The 20,896-nt window shown below is 39.5% G+C and overlaps 1 protein-coding gene across 1 annotated transcript in view; it reads left to right on the plus strand.

Moving 5' to 3' along the window:
* SKOR2 (SKI family transcriptional corepressor 2) overlaps positions 1–20,896 on the plus strand; it is a 57,319-nt gene that overhangs the window by 7,274 nt on the left and 29,149 nt on the right. The window contains exons 4-5 of the mRNA XM_049781507.1: positions 11,758–11,823; positions 12,205–12,303. Coding sequence (XP_049637464.1) covers positions 11,758–11,823; positions 12,205–12,303 — 165 coding nt within the window. The remainder of the gene's footprint in view (positions 1–11,757; positions 11,824–12,204; positions 12,304–20,896) is intronic.

Raw genomic sequence — 20,896 nt, forward strand, 5'->3', positions numbered from 1 at the left:
ATCTGGCAGTGTTCAGAGGCTACTCTTGATTTAGTGCTCAGGGATCACTTTTGGTGGTGCTAAGGTTCCAGGAATTGAACTGGTGTCTGTTGCATGCAAGGCAAGCACCATAGTCCCTGTACTATATTTCTGGCCCCTGTATTCAAAATTTTCATAAAAGTTCAACTTAGCATTTCAACAGATGTGATAGTCATTGAAAATCTTAGTGTATTGGAGCAAACTACTTCCTCTTTTCATTTTATGGATATCAGTCAGCATTCCTGGTAGATTTGTTACAAACTGAATGTCTCTCCTTTTTTTTTTTTTCTCTGATTTGAATGGCTGGTTCCATTTGAAAACAAGTTCCCCTGACCTTGGAAGGGGTTTAGTTTCCATACACTTAGAAAGTTTAATAAGTCCTGAAAAGCCATCAGAGCCTCAAGGATAGTAAATAGAATGAAGAAAAATCATAGAATCCACTTCTGTTATATCTTCAGACAGAAATACAAATGCCAACAGGAAGTAAGTAAAAGTATAGTCAGAACTGGTGTTCACATAAAAATTCCAAAGTGCTGGGCAATACAGTCAATAGTTATGCTGGTAATAACACCTCGTCATGGTATTGATATATTACCAGTTCCTTTCTCACAGTAATTAATTTGATAGAGATTCCCAGAGAAACTTGTTCCACATTGATTTTCCATATTACAATTTCAGTCTCACATTATTCAGTGGAGTCCATACATAGAAGGTTATATCACATTATTATCTTGTATTGAATGGGAGACAGGTGCAGGATGGAAAGGATGAGAAGATGTTATTGAAATGAATATATGTTCAGGTGAAAGATAGATTTTGTTCAATTTTTCTTGGAATCTGGGTCATATTTTCTTGGAATCTGCCTTATGCTTTTTTTTCTTTTTTTCTTTTTTTTTTTACTGAGCATGTGGAGAAATTTAAAGCACAGAAAGGTGCTGGGGAGAGAGGGGTTGCTTGTTTTGTGGGATTGAATTAATGTACCTTCAGCTGCCCTGGACTGTAGGAAAGACTAGCTCATGATTTTCATATTGTAATGTGCATTTGAAAAAAATCCAGTGAAGAACCAATTGGTCAGTGTTTGGGTATTAATGTACCTAGTTGGTTTTTATTTTTTTATTTATTGGTTTTGGGGCCACAATTGGTGGTACTCAGATTTACTCCATGCTCTGCACTCAGGAGTGGATGGGATGCCGGAATGAAATCTGGTTTTGGCAGCATGCAATGCTGTGCCCTATCCACTGTACTACCTTTCCAGCCCCTGTAGTCAGTTTTTATGATCTGTCCATTTAGCAAAGTATCAAAAGAATCCAGGTCATTAACATTTGTGATTAGCTGCTTTGAAGGGGTGATAGTAACATGCTTTATCCAGTCCAATCTGCTACTCAGTGGAGCTATTTCTCCTAACAACTGTTAACCTCCAAGTCTCCTTGATAACTCTCATTTGTTTATTTATTCAGTTACTCCACAGGTATTTTTGAGTGTCTTCTGTTTGTGGGGGACTGTGCTAGCAACCAGTGATTTACAGATGGAGTCAATCCTGGTCCTTACTTTCAAATTGATTCCAATCAAAAGAGGGGACAGAGAAGCTGAAATGCAGCAGGAATAATATACTAGAGGTCAATTAACTGTGTATGGGACACATATCTAGCATGTGACCACCCAGATATGATCCCTGGTATCCCAGATGGTCTCCTGAGCACCACCATGAGTGGCTCTTGGTTGTGGAGCCAAGACTAAACACTGCTCACAGTCAAGTATGGCCCCCCAAATAAATATTAAAAGAATAAAATGAATGTCTTTTCTAACTATTAAGTTACTATGAAAACCTTGATTTTTTTTTTTTGCTTGGTTTTGGGTCACACCCGGCAGTGCTCAGGGACTACTCTTGGCTCTCTGTTCAGAAATTGCTCCTGGCAGCTCGGGGGACCATATGGGATGCTGCGATTCGAACCACCATTCTTCTGCATGCAAGACAAACACCCTGCCGCTGTGCTATCTCTCCGGCCCCAACAAACCTTGATTTTTATATAAATTTTTCACCCTTGTGGCAATAATAAGTGCATTCATCAGAAAATTTTTACAACTTTTCTCTACACAAGTTAGAGCATTAGCGTATTTGTAATGATAGCATTTGATTTCATTGATTCCTAGTACACATCCAGTTTACAAGCAATACTTTGTTCCAGCTAATTTTTCAGTTTGTCATGTTTATTAAGTTTGGCCTCCCTTCTTCCTTTCAACCTTATTCATAACATTTCTTGGCAATTTCAAAATGATTAGGGTTTCAAATGAGTTGTAAGGAACTTTCTTGTCCATAGTTATTAACCTAACACACAGCAAAGACTTTACTTTGGCATAGAGACACCAAACACAACAGTTTTAAGCCACCCAACTCTCTCTCTGAGGCCAATATGATTTTATCTCTTGGTCTCTTTAGAATCCAACCTGTGACTTAAAGCCAAATCCTATGGATGAGGGGGAAGGTAGTTTGGTCAAAATATTACCTCCTGAAAAATATAAATGACAGCATTTGGCTTGCAATCCCAGAGTAAGGTTTTGCATATCCATTTTGAATAACTTTAGTGAAGTTAAGTGATTTGAAATTGAATGCAGTGGGGTAAGCTGCTGAGACAGCTCAGAGCGATTGCAGGTCAAGGAATTCACATCAAGGGGAGTCAGCCCAATGTTCAATCCCTTTCATTGTGGAAATGGCAGCACCACTGGACTCCGAGAGGAGCTGCATCTTGTTATATGTATAGGAGTTTTTAAATCAATTTGATTTTCACTGGTATGATTCTCTAGTGTACTTAATATGCTATGGACGGATTTCTGAGAATAGTAAGAAGCAGTTACACTTCTCATGAATATATAGCGAATGAGATCCTTGATTTATTATTCCATTCTATTTTAGAACATACTTGTGGTTTCTAGAAAGGCAAAGAAGGAAAATCCTAAAAGGTACAGGTAATAGGACCAAGTTTTAATTCTCCTACTAGATGATTTTGAGAAAGCCCTTTAACTATTTGGTGCCTCAATTTGTCCTCTTGTAAATTTGGGGCGGTCATACCAGGCAATGCTCTGGGCCTGTTTTTGGCTCTGTACTCAGTAGTGATCCCTGGTGGACCATAGGCAGTTTAGGGTTTTTGATCTGGAGTCAGCAGGATGGACTGTACTATATGTTAGCTTAGATCCTCTTGAAAAATGGGCTGAAATCTCCTACTTCTGAATAATCACCACCACTTTTAGAACAATGTACCTTGAGATTTTTGTTTGTTTGTTTGTTTGTTTTTGGCCACACCCACCCAGTGACGTTCAGGAGTGATTACTCCTAGCAACACGCTCAGTAATTGCTCCTGGCCTGGGGGACCATATGGGATGCTGGGGGATCGAACCTTAGTCAGTCCTAAGTTAGTGCATATAAGGCAGACACCCTACCACTTGCGCCACCACTCAGGCCCACCTTGAGATTTTTTTAATGCATGTTTTCAAAAGTATGTCATTCTCATTTTTATAATTTGTTTTATTTATGAAAAATTCCCTTCATACTAAATGTATTGTAAACATGTATCTAAAATTCTAAAAAAATTAAAAAAAAAAGAACAATATAGAACCCCCTCCCCCCAAAAAACTTTTAAATGTTTTGGAAAAAAAACATGAAGTTTTTTCAGAACATACAAGTTCTGAAATAAAAGAGAATTTCTGAGTGAATTCCAAATTCACTAAGAAATAGCTCTTAAGAATACTGAAGAAAGGACTGAAACCCAAACCCAAACACAATCATGTATGTAATTAAGGTGTTTAAATAAATTTAAATAAATAAATAAATAAAAGAATACTGAAGAAAGAAGCAGGGTATGGGACTCAAAATAAGTTTTGATTATGAACTGTGAAGTTTGCCATAACTCTTGGCTGACTATAATCCCACCAGCGTTACTCTTGCACTTGATCCTTTCTTTCTGCTAATGGAGCTAGTATTTAGTTCGTTCATTCTGTAATATACCCTCTCCAGAGGTATTGATTTTCTTTTCTCTTCTGTTCTGTGACCTCACTAAAGTGCCACGCGTCACAGGGGAAGAGTTTAATGTAGAATTTAACACCGAGAAATTAGCAGAAGTCCATATCCCACTGATAGAGGAGAGAATTATTTAACCTTGCTTTCTGTTTAATTGATTTTTTAGTGCCAGAATGCAAAGTGGTCTTAAAAACCTTTCTAAACTGTATGTTATACTAGCTTTCAGTTATTCCTAAATGGTCCAGCTATACTAATGGTAGGGTAACTTTGACCCCCTCCAAATTGTACCTCTAAGGTACTGGTTAGAGAAAATTAAAATTCCAGAACGTTTAAATTAAAGCCACTTCACAAGCCTGAGATGAATTTTTAAAATTCAAAATTCAGCACCAGGGATGTTGCTCAGAAATCGAGCATTTGTCTTACGTGTGGGAAGCCCTGAGTTCTGACCCTGGTCCTGCAAATAAGGTCCTGCAAAAAAGATACTTTTCAGAATTTTATGTCTGAATTTTAACAGGAAATTTAAAATGTAGAAGCAAATCTGTGGTGCTATTTTGAGGTTGTCAGAAGGGGGACTGAGGGCTGAACCCCAACCTGGTTCACCTGAATCTTCAAAATTCAGGGAAGAGCTAGATGATTAATTGACATTTTCATTCTCTGGACTGAAGTAATGAAACGTCAGGTATAGGTATGGTACTTGCCTTGCACATGGCCAACACAGGTTGATTTCTCCTCATCCCATATGATTCCCCTGAGCTCACCAGAAATAATTCCTAATGAAGAGCCAGGGATAACCCCTAGGTTATATATGGTCTAGTATGTATGACCTAGTATGGCCCCAAAACAAACTAAAAGAAATTATTTTCTACCCAAATGAGCAACCATCATATATGTCTCATCATACGTAGATAGAGCCAGCATCACACAAAAACAGTTTGATTTACCCATTGTACCCTTGAGTATATTATAAATAACACCCTTACCTCCCATCCAAGACAACGCTTTATTCAAGTGTGTTTCAACAAGTAAGGTCCATTATAGTACTAAGGAAGCAAAAATGTCTTTTCAATGATAAGGAGCTTGCCAGTTCCTAATGTCTTGCCTCTTGAACTAGTTATATGCACCAAGAAGGAGCTAAGATCTCAAGACAAGTAGTAGGAGACTGAGTGGCAATGGAAAGGGGAAAAAGAGAATAGAAAATTATTTCCACAGAGAGGGTGGGTGAAAGACAGGCCAGCATTCTCTATTGAGAATTTAGTTTAATTTAGTTTAATCTCTACACACATAGGATACTATATATAAATGATCTAATTTATCAGTTTCATGCTTAGCTTAACATTAGGGGTATCAATTTAATCAGCTTCTCCCCAGCCTGTTATTATTGACATTGGTCTGTTGAGCATAGGTGACCTGTTATTCTATAGCTTTTCAAATTAAATGAATGCCTAAGATGTAAGGATTTTGGTTTTTATTTATTTGTTTTCTGTGCTATTGAAGACCATGGCAAATGTGTGTGTTAATTGACAATTTTGTATCTTGCTTAAAGCTTAGTGTTACAGTTTTGTTTCTCTTTGAAAGAAATTAAGTGGGTCACATCCAATGGTACTCTGGGACCACTTCCTGCTTGGCATTTTGATGTCATTTCTGAGGGCCCTGAAGTCCTAGAGATTGAACCCCTGCCTCCTGCATGCCCACTAGTGTATTGAGCTATTTTTCCAGTCCCTGGAAGGCTTTTTATTTTTGGCATATCAGATAGGAACAGTAATTGAAACATCACAAACTTCTTTAATAAACTGAAAATGGAGAGTGAATCTGACTTAGAATTTATAAATATATCAAACACACTTTATCATTCTTTGAGTTAGTTTGCTTAAATAAAAATCAATTCTTATGACAACTGAGGATTTGCAATCACTTTAACTTGTATTTTGTACACTAATGGGACTGAATTAAATTAAGGGCCACAAGTATTTGTGAAATGTATTTGCTCACCTCCCAAAGGCAGAGATAATGGGGGAAATCAATTGGGCATGATCTCCCTGCCCCCATGAAAGTTGATTTTAAAAACAGGCAAAAGCAGGGGCCAGAGCAGTGGCGCAAGTGGTAGGGAGCTTGCCTTGCACTCAGCTAACCTAGGATGGACCACGGTTTGATCCCCCAGCGTCCCTATGGTCCTCCAAACCAGGGGCAATATAGCCAGGAGTAAACTCTGAGCATCACCGGGTGTGGCCCAAAAACCAAAAAAAAAAAAAAAAAAAAAAAAAAAAGAAAGAAAGAAAAGAAAAAATAGGCAAAAGCAGACTAAAGTGGGTGAAACACTAGAAGATTGGGCATAAAACGTTATATAATCGGCACATAGAGATTCAGCACAGAGGAAGGAACAGGAGCTCCTAGGGGTCCCATATGGTACAGTACTGGCTCTGGTAAAGCAGGGTGTTGGGTGATAATTCTGTTGTGAGATTCAGGGAGAGGAAGGGGCCCTGAGGCAAGAGCAGCAATGCTAAGTAGAGTCAGCATATCTGAGAAATAAAGGGTCGATGGAAAGGAAGGATTTGGAGGTTCTGGAACAATAATCCAAGGATGTAAAAGCTTAGCTTCATCTTGTTGACTTGTTCAAATCCCAGTGCCACATAAGGTTTTAATTCTGAGCACCATCAGGAATCACTCCTGAGCATAGAGTCTCTTAGCACTGCCAGGTATGAACTAAACTCCCTCATTTCCTTGTCCAAAAGAAAGGGTTTAAGATTAAGATTGTCAGTCAAGAAAGGGAACTTCCTCAGCCAAATGGGTGAAGTTGAAGGGAATATGAAGGCCTCAGGTTGGGTGGTAGAGTCACCTCTGCAGTGGACATCACAGGACCCATCACAGCTACATGAGATTGACCCTGTGTCCTGAAGAATAATACTAAAGAAAGTATTGACTCACTTTCAGCAAGGATATTCTAGTCTTCCTTCTTTCTGCTTCCTGCTGATGTCTGCCACCTTGATGGGTACAGCCTACTAGTCTATTGTTTCTGAGGGTGCTTAAGGACCAAACCCAGCAGGTGAAGCATTCACTAAAAGGTGCCTCCCTGGTGCTGAAGGGTTCTGAGAGAGCAAGGGCCACAGGAAATGAGGTTTCCCTGCAGTGGGCCCACATGTCTAGCCTCCAGGTGCCAACCAGATCTCAGCATGATGTAGGTCACTGAGGACTATCTCATGCATGTGCTCTGACTGAGCCACAGTTTCTGAACGTCTTCCTGTATGAGGGAGACTTACCAGCCTCAGTTACACAAAACTGCCCTCCTTAAACTACCCAACCATTGGGGCCGGTGAGGTGGCGTTAGAGGTAAGGTGTCTGCCTTGCAAGCGCCAGCCAAGAAAGGACCACGGTTCAATCCCCCAGCATCCCATATGGTCCCCCCAAGCCAGGGGCAATTTCTGAGCGCTTAGCCAGCAGTAACCCCTGAGCATCAAACGGGTGTGGCCCGAAAAGCCAAAAAAAAAAAAAAAAACAAACGAAAAACAACTACCCAACCATTTCCTCTTGCAGTCTGCTGTGCCAGAGCCAGGCCTCCCAGGAAGACAACCTTCATATTATTGTCTCTCCTTCACCTCTATGCAATTAAGATTTCTGTATTTTGGGGCCACTCTTGGTGTTTCTCGTGGCTTAATCCTGAGTTCTCAGGGATCACTCCTGGTTGTGCACAGGGGCCGTATCTGATGCCTGGGACTAATTTTGTGTAAAACAAGTGCCTGACACCCCACCAGTGGTCCCCCCTGTACTATCTCCCAGGCACTCACAATGAAGGTCTTTATGTGCTCTCCACCCCTGTTTGTATGTCTGTGTTTTTAAAGAGAGACTATATTTGGAAGGAAAAAAAAAGCATTCTAATTTTCAGTTCTCTTCAAATTGATAATTTATTCATTAATTTTGAAAAGGTAAAATTCATCTAACCTGATAGAATCTTTATAAAAATTGGAAGCTTATTGTCAACTAAATCTCATTTATATCATCTAGTATTAGACTGATTTTTTTTAACCAGATGGAAAACATTAGCAGTAATAGTGAACAAACATATTCAGCCTCCCAGAGGTCATTTTTAACCATTAACAATCTGGTTTTCACAGATTAGTAATATACAAACAGCAACCGTCCAGTTAAAGCCACACAGAAGGCACAGAAGCTTCTAGGCACCTGAATTACCTAATATTTCGCCATTTAAAAAAGAAAAACCTTTGGAAGTAAAATTTTTGAATCCTTTGGGCTCAAAGTTGGCAGATTATACCCAGAACTTGCAGCAAAATACATTTGAAACAGGCACGGTTGTAAAATATTAATAAATCCTCTCCAAAGCTGATGAAAAGAAAAGCTTATTTTAATGTCATCACTAGATTTGCCTGTGGTTAATATGTTTCCATTTGCTAGCTATTTGGTTAATGGTTTCATATCTATGTAAACTCCCCCCAACTGTGGGAAAGAAACACATTTTTCTATATCCTGTTTTAATTTTTTAATTTAACAATCTAATTGAAATGTAATAGAAAGAAACAATTCACAAAATATACTCATGAATCAAAAAAAAAAGAATATGGTTTAGGAACGTAATAAAAACATGGCTTCTTGCGTTACCTATTCAGAAGCAAACTCTGGTTTAAATCATGTTTTGAGCAGTGGAGAAAGTTGAATAAAGGATAGTCTAGTTAGACCTTGGAATCAGAGGCAGCTATTGGTTCCTGCTCATTTCTTCTCTAGCTTCCTTCGTGTCACGTTGATTCCAAATCATCTCTACAGCTGAGCACGTAGGCAAAACTCCATGCAACGTGCCTTTATTTTCACTTCAAACTACTGTTCTTTTTTCTTCTCCCTTCCCTTCAAGGGAATGGGGTAAGAATCATGTACATTCAGCTTCAGTGTGCAGAGATTACATACTTAGATGTGCTCTTGGGGATCGCAATGGCAAAGCCTCGGAAGACACCAAGGACTAAGCATTTGTTCTCGTGCCTGCAAGACATGTTAATTCTTCCACAAGTCACATTTCAAGGCTCAACATTAGTCTTGGTTTACATATCCCGATTCATTATCAATATCCACGTCAACCTTATCTTTTAATTGTGTGCACTTGAAGTCACTTTGCAGATGACACTACATTTCAGGTGTGCATCATTATAAATCAGCATCACCCAGTTGACCCCTTTTACAGGATGTTTGCACCCATGACCCCCAAGCCTTCTGGCATGTTATAGTTCTTTTATTTGTTTTTTGTTAGTTGGTTGATTGGTTTTAGGCAACACTCGGCAGCACTCTGGGGTTACTCTTGACTCTGTATTCAGAAATTACTCCTAGCAGGCTCAGAGGGCATTATGGGAAGCCAGGGATCAAACACAGTTTGGCCACGTGCAAGATAAATGCCCTACCCACTGTACTGTACTCCAGCCCCAGATATTCTTTTTTTTACATGCTGGAATTATAGGTATTTAAGGAGACTCCTATTTAACATGTGTCACAGATATTTTCTCATTGTTTTATTTTTCTATGGGAAAGAAATCAAGGTATTAAGCTCTAAGATCACATAGTGAGGAGAGACCAGGTCTAGGATGAGAGGGAATGAGAGTTTGCAAATACGATCTATGCAATAGAGAAAGGGCCTACCAGTCAGGACCTTAGCGATGCGTAGGTGTTTTATCCGAAGGCAGGGAGTCAGTTCCTTCCTCTCACTATGGCATGTGTGGGAATACTTGGAGATATGTATGTTTACATATGCAAAACACACAATGACATACATCTCAACACGTGCATGCTTATTCAAGGGCAACACAGAATACAGAATTGCCTTTTCTAACCTCACATTGAAGATTTTCCTGTTTGTCCTGATATCTCTGCTCTGAGAAGTAATTATTTCCTTCTATTGTCAGCAAAAAATTTACCTTAACAGTAACAGTGAAATCTTTCAATATTCTTGCAAGTGCAGTTCCTGACCATTTCTTGCTGAGGAAGGGAAAGGAGAAAGAGAGAAAGTCAAGGGGATGGCTCAGAATTGGAGCACATGCCTGACTCTAGGGTCCCTGAGGTCATTCCCCAGCACTTGCCTGGTTGCCTGGTCCCTCAAGCACTAACAGAAGGCTAATCAGAAGGAGCATTGCCAAGAGTGACTTCTGTACCCCCTATGCTCCCTCCAAGGAATGAGAACAGGGACAGGAGAGAGAGCACAGCGGGCAGGGCATTTGCATTGAATACTTCTGAACCAAGTTCCATATCTGGCACCACTTATAGTCCCCTGAGCCCTCTAGGCGTGATCCCTGAGAGCAGAGCCAGGAGTAAGACCTGAGTACCTAAGATATGCACCTTCCTGCCCCCCTCAAAAAAAAAAACCCCACAAAACCCAAAACAGTGAGGAAAAAACTTAAATAACACAATTTGTTCTATCATAACTATAATTTAGAATTTAGGACCTCAAGGGGCCTTTTTTTTCAATGGCAGCTGGAAACTTTATGGAAAGCCTATAAAGTGTCATGCATGGTGCTAGACACTGTCTTTCAGGACAGACATAGCATCTAGTGAGTGTGGAATGTGAGTAAAGAAAGGTCTTAAGGAGGCTGGGAGGAAGAGCTAGTGAAGGACCACAAAACTTCAAGCACCTCTGTACACACGCACTTCTTTATGTAAAAGTGGACAGTTTAAATTATGTAAAGAGTTTGTGGACATCCGATTGAAACTTTAAAACAAAATTTAGATTAGCTAAATGATTTTATTTCCTTTAGTTTATTTCCTTTCTTAGACTATGATGACTCCATGTTTATGGCTTTGGGCAATACATTTTCTTAGACCGTCATTGTTCCAGTTAGCAGAACAATGTCGGTCTTTATCCATAATGTAGTTTTTATTGATCAAAGATAGATAATTAAGAAATAATCCCTTAGTATGTGCTTACTACAAAGTAACTTAGTTCTGCACCAGAGTGGCACTACAGCAAGAGGGCATTTGCCTTGAATTCAGCAGACTCAGGTTTGATCCCTGGCATCCCATATCATTCCCCCAAGTCCTGCCAGAAGTGATCCCTGAGCACAAAGTAACTTAGTTCACATCTCTGACTTAGGTTGATATTTTTTGTGGGGGAGCCACTGCCAGTGGTACCAGGTCTTAGTCCTAACTCTGTGCTCAGAGATTACTCCTAATGGATTCAGTGGATTAATTAATTAATTAATTAATTTTAGATTGTATTTGGGGTTGCACCTGAAGTGCTCACCTGGTGCTCTTCTCTAGCTCATTTCTGGCACTGCTCAGGAGAATATTAGGTGCAGAGGATCTAACCTGGCTTCCTGCATGCAGAGCATGTGCTCATAGCATTGAGGTATCTCTGGCCCCAGTCTGATAGGTCAGTTACCAGAATATCCATCATTCCTTCCTATCCATTCCCCTTAAAATTCCCCCTACTCCTTTTATCTGCAGCAATTGCAGTGTCCAAGGTGGGGACCTTCCAGTAAACTTCACTTGTAGATGAAGAGGGACTCTGGTTAGATTCTAGTAGAAATGTTGATTATTTATTCCACCTTCTCTTGGGATAGCTGCCCTGAATTTCTGTAGTTCCCCACAAGGTTCTAGTTCCAGGCATCCATCTGGACAGCTCTTGGTTCTGGGCTCTTCTTTTCTCAAGTCGTGTTAAATAAATTCTGGCAGTTAGTAAAAGAAAAGGAAATCTTTTGGAAAATGGCCTACACACAACTAACTTAAAATTGTCTCCTTTTTTAAAGGTGAACACACACAAGAAACAAGTTCACCTCATTCACTCAAAAAGGATGTAGAAAATATGGGGAAAGGTAAAGAAAAGTTTTAACTCTATAGAACTTCTTTTTGGCTTTAAAAGACGACAGAGATAATAGGAGGATATTTTTGTTCTACTCCATATTTTAAGCTTGACAAGAAACATATGAATAATATATGGACCATTGGGTGGATATAATTGAGATTAATGCATACATATCAATCAATACATGACACTGTAACATAATACTTTAAAATAATATATTACATTGATTTATATTCATGGATTTCTGCACAAAATCTATCCTATGTCTATTCAACACTTTTTAAACTGGTAAAATATTTTGTCTTATAATAATAAATTGCTATATATAAAAGTCCTCAGGAGAGTTATTTGTAAAGATTAGTAAAATGACTCTTCTCTTTTTCTTTATTAGAAGAACTTCAGAAGGTTTTATTTGAACAAATTGATTTACGGAGACGACTAGAACAAGAATTCCAAGTGCTGAAAGGAAATACATCTTTCCCAGTATTCAGTAAGAAATCGCTTTTATTTCATTGTATTGATATGTGATGGCATTTCTATGATGAGGCTGGAGGCTACGCTGCTAACTATTAAGTGGTTGTAAAAAGTGCACGTGGTGTTCATGGTCCCCAGTTAGAGATTCAGAATTTATAGTTTGTTATTTATGCTTTAAATCAATTTGCTGATAACATTTCTTCAGAGAGCTTTTTGATAATTATTGTATTGGTCATGCACACACATTTATTATTTACTTTTAAAACAGATAGGTAGCTATACTATTACCTACGTAGAGATATGTTTACATATTTGAGATATTTAGATCATATACTTTTCAACAAAAGAATTAAAAAATAATAATGTATTTTAATTATTTAAATTAGGAAATATCGAAAGAGTAAATTATATTCTCAGATATTACTAGAGAGCTACCTGGGGCTGGCTATATGTGCAAATATGAAGGTTTTAAATGACAATCCAGTGTAAATAAGTATATTTCATTCACTAAAATTAGTGTAATTTTGGGGGATTTGGGTTCTTCTTTTAAAATCCTGTCTCATGAACTGGAATGATATTCTAGCAGGTAGGTCATTTGCTTGTATGTAGCAGGCTTGGATTTGATACTCAGCATCCTACGTGTTCCCCTGAGCCCACTCAGGAATTATATCTTCAGTGCAGAGCCAGAGATTAGGCCTGAGCACCTCTTGGTGTGGCCCCAAACAAAAAGAGAACTATAAAATAGAATTTAATTTCAGGTATAATGACAGCTGATACTATAGCATAAAAATTATTGCATCTGTTTTCAAAGTCCTGGGATTTCAAAAAGATTTTATCTTCAGTCTTTGGTTTTCTAAATTTCTAGCAAGTCTGAATTCCATTGGACACATATTATTACAGTTGAGTTTTATAAAGATTCTGGAGTTTTATTTAGTTGCAGCTTCTTCTTCAAGGAAAGAAAAATGAAAACAAAAATTCTGTATAAACTTATATTTAAAATTAACCAGGTTTGATAACAATTTGGGAGGATTTTTTCCCAGTATGTCAGTATACTTGGTTATCAATCCAGGCATAAACTCACTCATACTGGTTTCCTATGTGATGCCTCAGATCAGCATCTGGAAGATGCTTCTCTATTTGTTTTTATTTGCTTTCGGAGGTATTTTGGATCATACCCAGAAGTGCACAGAGCTTACTCCTGGTGAAAAAATGAGTAAGAAACCATATGTGATGCCAGGGATGGAATCCAGGTCAGCCATGTGCAAAGAAGCACCCTGCCCGCTGTACTAGCTCTGGCCCCTCTTTGCATATTTGTGACAACTGTATCACTGAACCTGAAGATCTGTATTTACAACGGGGCCTTAGGTGTCATCAGCACAAGGAAAGAGTATGCCCCTTTGGGTAGTATCAGTGTGTAGTCCAGAGTCCTGGTAGCATGTCAAGCTGATTCCACAGAGCACTGAGCTGGTGGGTAACAGTTGTGGAAGGAGCAAGGAGGTCAGAAAAGTTATGATCTCTCTGTCTCCTCCAGGACTGCTGAAGCTCATGGAATGTCAGTGTTTTGGATTCAGATAAGGTCTACTGAGGCTTAGAATATATTAAATCCAAGGGAGAGATTTGAAAGTCTATTGAAATCATTTGACATTTGTAGCTATGGAAAAAGAGAAACATTTAAAAAGCAACTAAAATCCAAAAAATCAGGTACATGTATAGGATCTAGATTTCCCTAATTCTTTTTTTTATTTTAAGAAAGTGTATCACATAGTTGACATAACTGATCATAATACATTTGTTTTAGAATCCCCTAATTCTTAAAATTATAAATTAAGAAAGACTGCAGGGAACTTTGGGCCAATAACAGACATTGATTGATTAGTGTCTCTGTGAGTTGCATTTATCTAATGTTGGATTTGCAAATCACTGCTTTTTGATCCAGCAGAGAGAATCAGAGTTTTGTTGAATCTCTAAAATGCCCTCCCAACTCTTTATGAAACCACTGTCACCATAATTGATCCCATTTATAAAAAACAGTTAATCTTAAAGAAATAAAGTCATTTCTTTTTTTTTTTTTTTTTTTTTTTGGTTTTTGGGCCACACCCGTTTAACGCTCAGGGGTTACTCCTGGCTATGTGCTCAGAAATCGCCCCTGGCTTGGGGGGACCATATGGGACGCCGGGGGATCGAACCGCGGTCCTTCCTTGGCTAGCGCTTGCAAGGCAGACACCTTACCTCCAGCGCCACCTACCCGGCCCCAAATAAAGTCATTTCTAGTTTTTTTTATTCACTACTATACTATTCAATGAGAATGTTTCTTTTTTTTAATATAAAAAACAACAATGTTATCCTACAACTTTCCAGGGTTTTTTGGGGGGCTTGGGGTCACACCAGGCAGCTCTCAGGGGTTACTCCTGGCTCTATGCTCAGAAATCACCCCTGGCAGGCACGGGGGACCATATGGGATGCTGGGATTCAAACCACTGCCCTTCTGCATGAAAGGCAAATGCCTTACCTCCATGCTATCTCTCCGGCCCCAACTTTCCAGTTTTGATTAGAACCCCTGGTTCATCCTTTGGATCTGCTCCTCAGTGATTGCTACAGAGGTGAAGCATTTCAATTAAACAACAGCAAAATAGTTTCCTCTTCTTTAACTTGACTTATGTCCCTATCAAGGAAATGGCATGTGTGTGCCCAAGTTTGAGTGACACTTAGTTTAGATATACCACAAAGAGGCACAAAGAAATACACCACAATGAAAATAAGTACTGTAGATCAGGTGCTTGTTAAATAAGTGTGAGCAGCCAGAGTTTTGTGGACAGATTTAGATCAGCTTAGATGGGAAGGGGGACATGGAACTTTGTAAATTCACATCAAAAGGCATTTTAGAGGACCCCCCCTTCAGATATTGCAAGGCTTTCTACTAAGAATTGATCAGATTTCCCTAGTCACAGCACCTAAACCAGTTCACTTAGAAATTTGGAATCTAGTCTATGCTGTAGCATGTGACAAACATTAAAATCTCACCAACAGAATACTACATAGCTGATAGAAAACTTGAAATGGGAACAGAAAGATAGTTCAGGAAGGAGAATGCCTTCCTTGTATGCGTCCAACCCAGCATTCTATATGGACCCTGGAACACCACCAGAAATGATGCTGAGTGCAAAGCCAGGAGTAAATCCTGACCACTGCTGTGTTGAATTAACTGGGTTACCTCCCTATTCAAGTATATGCTTATTACACATTGGTCGGGAACCAATGAGTTCTCTTGCATTTCCAGCTTTCCACCACTGAGCTATCTGCTTCTTAGGAGTAGAAGGCTTGCTTGTGTATTGAAGTTCCTTAACCTGTTTTATCCCCTTAATCATGTGTGAATTATTTCCTGCATTTGCTTCCAGACCCGCATCTCCCCAATGGCCTAGACTTGGGCATTGAGATTTTCTCTTCACTGCTGGGCAAGGCCCCAAAAGAGAAAACAAAACAAAACACAAAACATATTTATAGAACAATGAAATTTGCCACTACATAGATGGATCTAGAAGGAATCGGTACTGAATAAAGTCAGCCAGAAGGAGAGGAACAAATACAGGACAATCTCTCACATGAAGCATAAAAGGAAGCACCACAGAGAATGACAGTCTGAGATCTGATCCACAAAAATGAGCTTTTCAGGGTCAGGAGCCACCAAGGGGGACAAGGAAGAGTGGGGCTCTGAGACAACAGTGGAAGGAAGTTGACACTCTGGTGAGGGAGTGGTGTGGGAGCATTGTATGCATGAAACCCTTTCAGGAACAGACATGTAAAACATGGAGACTAAAATCAAATTTAAAAGAACAACAAAACTGACCAGAATTGAGTTCACTCTGGGACTCTGATTATTACCTGGGTAGTGCTTTGGAAACTGCAGTGGCTAGGGAATCCCTGTCTCTTAGGAAGATGAGGGAAATGGAAATGCTGGTACATTCCCAGCACAGGAAAAGCATTCCATGTAATCAGCTGCCAAAAGAGAAGGAGTGAGGAAGCAGGGGAGAGAGGAGATAGGTTAGCTTTGTAGAGTAAAAGCTAACACATTTCTAAGTTGATCACATTTTTAATGTCATCCAGATTTCTTAGCTTCTGTGTTTCTGAAATTACTGAGAACCATAGGCCTGAATCCTGGGCCTGGAAAGTGTTAACATAAAGATTACAGCAAAGAGGAAGAGCAAGTAATGTTGATGAGGAAGAAGGTAAGAAATGAGGGGAGAAGAGAAGAGTCTCTGAGGAGATAGTGTGGAGGTGTCTCCAAAAGGAGAGGAAAACAGAAAGGAAGAGGAAAAATCAGGGGAAAGGAAGGAGGAAAGAAAGAGCAAGAACAGAAAGAGTGGGGCTGGAGTGATAGTACAGTGGGTAGGCCACTTGCCTTGCATATAGCTAACCCTGATTTGATCCTTGGTACCCTATATGGTCTCCTAAGCACTTTCAGGAGTGATCCCTGAGCATAGAGCCAGGTGTAAGCCGTGAGCACTACCATGTGTAACCAAAGCAGAAAACCCCAAACAAGTATAAGAAAGAAAGACTAGGAAGAGGAAAATAAGAAGGAGGAAGGAAGGTTTCATATTAGGAGATAGAGTTTGGAATGAGGAGTGAACAGAGCTTCTAGAACTTCTCTCCATACATAATGTGCTTGACCCAGAGGGAATGATGATGCAGAGAGGAGTTTAGGGGCCCCTTATTTAGGGTGGAAACTGAAAGGCATGGGGGGGAGTAGTGCCCACTGCAAGCTCGATGCACTTTGGACATCAACCCCCCACTGAGTAACCTCGGACAAGTCACCTAACCGCCTTGTCAACTGTAAAATAATACTATCACCCACCTCATGCCTTGCTGGGAAGATTAAATGAGTGAAATGTAATAAAGTGTCTCACTAGTGACTGATCCATAGTAATGTGAGTGGTTGCTACTAGCAACGTTTTAAAGTTTGATACCTGGCTGTGGGACTTAATATTGAGCTGGTAGCATAAACCAGGATATCTAGATTTGTTGGACTGTCTTTTTGGAATGGCAGAACAGTTCCTCTGGTTTGGCTGTCAGACAAGTCTCATTTACACAAGAAGGCAGGAAGGCGTCCCCAAGAAGGGTGGGTGAAATGTGATCTAGACCTCAGAGGGCAAGGTGTTTGGGCAGTGATGATGAGGCATCTCACCCTTAGCAAGGTCTGATGACATTGGTACAGCAGGTCAAATATCCTCTGATGACCATCATGTTTACAGTCAGGAGTGACCAATGAGTGACTCTGCCCCCAACATGTCAGGGTTCCCAACTCTTCCATTAAGGACGACTGAACATTTTTACACTTGTGAATCCTGACATTATTATTGACTCACATTGTGTCCCCCTTCCTGAATGAAGGTTTCTACTTTTTCTTCCTTTAACATTCTGTGCCTTCCTTTAGTAAATCATTCAAATAAGCCATGTGATTTTTTTATTCATTCATTTCATTCTTTCCGGTGATAAACAGTATAATCTCAGAGTCTAGCTCTGAACTTAGACTAGAGAAGGCAAAGAATGAAGAAGGCTGCACCATTCCCTTCCTTTTTATATAATTTCAGGGGTGGTACTCTGGGTTTTTACTTCTCTTCCCTGCTATAGTTCTTTCTGCCTACTGCCATTGGCCTAGCCCAACTAACATCCTTTCTCTGACTTTGAATCTTCCTCAAGAAACTATAACGATTCAAATTTCAATTGAAGTCTCTTTTGATTCAGAACTCTACTGAGTCCTAAAAGCCCTGTCTTGTTTGTGCCTGTTCACCTGCTCAGCTCCAGTACTTTAAGACCTATATCTTCACCTCTACAAACTTTTTCTGGTCCAGCCTCCTCTCTTTTAGGTTATCTTTATCATTCAGAACACAGTTCAAGACCTGCCACTTAAGCTGTAGAACCTAACCTAAGATACAGAACAGGGGTTAAGATACCTGCCCTGCATGCAGCTGATCCCAGTTTTTTCCCTAGCTCTGCTTATGATCCCCTGAGCAGTTCTGGAAGTGATCCCTGAGCACAGAGCCAGGAGTTGATTCTGTGAATATGTCTCCCTCTCCTCCCCCAAAAAAAGATTCACCACCTTCAAAAAGTCTTCTATCCAGAAATTCCCACTATCCTAGCAAATTGTCTTTGTTTCTAGTTCTTTGGACGTTTTGTGTTGACCTAAAACTTTTTTTGTGTGTGTGAGTGCACAAAACAATGCCTTGTGTGTTTCTCCCCTAAGATGTTGTACTTTGGTTTGGGAAAGGTTTTCTTTCTTTCCAAAGAAAGAGATGTATTATGGACATATAACAGACTCTCTGTTGGTCATGGTTGACATAAATGCTGTTGTCAAAAACTGACAATGAAAGTGATTGTGGAGCTGGAGTAATAGTTCAGTGGGTAGAATTCTTGATTTGCACACAGCCAATCCAGGTTTAATTCCCAGAATCCCATATGGTTCCCTGAGCTAACCAGGAGTGATTCCTGAGCACAGGAATCAGAAGAAATCCCTAAGTACTTCCATTTATGTCTCCCCCCGCAAAAACAAAACAAAACAAAAACAAAACAAAACAAAAAAAAACAGTGTAATATGAAGACTTATATAAAGGAGAGATAGAGAGCAGAGAAGAAGGCACTTGTCTTGCACATGCTTGATCCTGTCTCAGTCCCCTGTACCCCATATGGTCTCCCAAGTCCCATCAGTCAGGAGTGATCCCTGAGCACAGAGCCAGGAGTAATCTCTGAGCATTTGGTGTGGCTACAAAAAAAAAAAAAAAGAAAAGAAAAAAGACTATAAATGAAATTAGCAAGGGTTAATGAGTGGTGTCCTTGGACTTGAAAGTATGATCACACTTTCATGGCCCTCGAGAGAACAGAAAAATCCAGTGAATTATTATTAGAATGAACTATGGCTTTTTGAAAAACTGAATAGTGGACTATAATTATATTGGGGGGGATTGGGCCCCCAATGTTCAAGTGTTATTCCTGGCTCCATGCTCATGAGTGATCCCTGTTAGTATTCAAGGACTGGTGGCTATGTTGAGAATTGGGCTCTCGCCTGCAAAGCTTGTACTCTTACCTCAGTCTTTAAACTTAAAGAAATATTAATGTCCAAAATGGAGTACATTAAAACATTTATGTTTTAGAGAGGTTTGTGCTATGTGGAAAAAGAAAATAAGAGTTTTTTTCAAATATATAATTTTTATTTTGTCACAGTAATATTCACAGTAATATTTTAGGTGCATATTAACATTGAATCAGGGTAATTCCCATCACCAAATTTGTCCTCCCTCCACCCCCATTCCCATCTTGCATCCATATCCCCCACCCTCCCTCACCCACTGGGCTGCTAGAATGAGTGGTCCCCTCTGTGTCCAGCTTACTACTTAGTGATCATACAACTGTTTGGTCTTGGTACCCTCCATTATTTCCCCTCTATTTGAGAGGCAGAACTAGATAAATAAAAGAGTTTTTAAAATAAGAATCCATTTCAGGGGCTTGAACATAGCAGAGCAGGTAGGGTGCTATCCTTGCATGCTATGACCTACGTTCAATCCCTGGCACCTCATATAGTCTCCCAAGCTTCACAAGAGTAATTCCTGAGTGCAGAACCAGGAGTAACTCTTGAGTATATCGGGTGTGGTTCCCCCCAAAAATAGTCCACTTTTTAAAAAAACTGATGCTCCAAAATTTTAACATCTCTAAAATCTTTCTGGCACTCTCAGTTTAGATTCTTACAAAGAATTTCTTCTCTTCCTAGTTTCTGTATGGGTTGCTTCTTGATGAGGCCAAGCTTTATTTCATTGACTTGAACATGGTTATCTACCTGTGACTGAATTTATTTATTATAATACTGCATTTATTCTCCATTCCTTGGTTCCTTGTTCTTCTCTCTCTCTTTTGTAGTATTTTCCAGAGAAGGAGAAATGAAGGGATTCTAATACATGATAGAGATCAAAAGTCTCAATAGCTGTTCACAGAAGCGATCAGAAAAGGGAGAAAGAGAAGAGCCCTGAAGCCCATTGATTGACAAGCAGAATCTGCCAGATAAACTAAGGATCTTATATGGCTCCTTGTACCTTGTGGTTCCTCTTCTTAATTCTCTCCAGGATGTAGAAGGGATACTTCTGTACTATTTGGAAATCTCTTTGCCTTTTAAACCATCTCTGTTCCCAGAGTTGCTAGTGGCTGCTTCAGTGCTTTTCTCTGATGCCTCCTTTCATGCTATCACTTTCCGAGAATAGTTGGGTTTTAAGTGATTCTCATTAAAGAAATCAACTTAATGTGTTTTTCACCTTCAGTTGAATGATGCCTTCATTATCCTTTAGAACACATTTTCGTTTTTTCCATCTGCCAAGTGCAAACATTGTCTCTCAAAAGTTGTACTTGTGAATGTTGTAGACAATCTTAAATATACAGAAATCAAAGGAAAGAAATTAGACTCACCCATCTTTTTGCTACTTAGAGACAGACATGCTCAATATTTTGGAGTTTCAGTCTTCTGAATGCACAGTAAATCTTTTATTTTGTTTTGTTTTGTTTTGTTTGCCCCCTTCTCCCTGACAGTAAATCTTAAAAAAATAAAATAAAATGAAATCTTATTTGAACATTTT

This window comes from Suncus etruscus, chromosome 10, assembly GCF_024139225.1.
Source record: "Suncus etruscus isolate mSunEtr1 chromosome 10, mSunEtr1.pri.cur, whole genome shotgun sequence".
In the NCBI taxonomy this organism is placed as follows: domain Eukaryota; kingdom Metazoa; phylum Chordata; class Mammalia; order Eulipotyphla; family Soricidae; genus Suncus; species Suncus etruscus.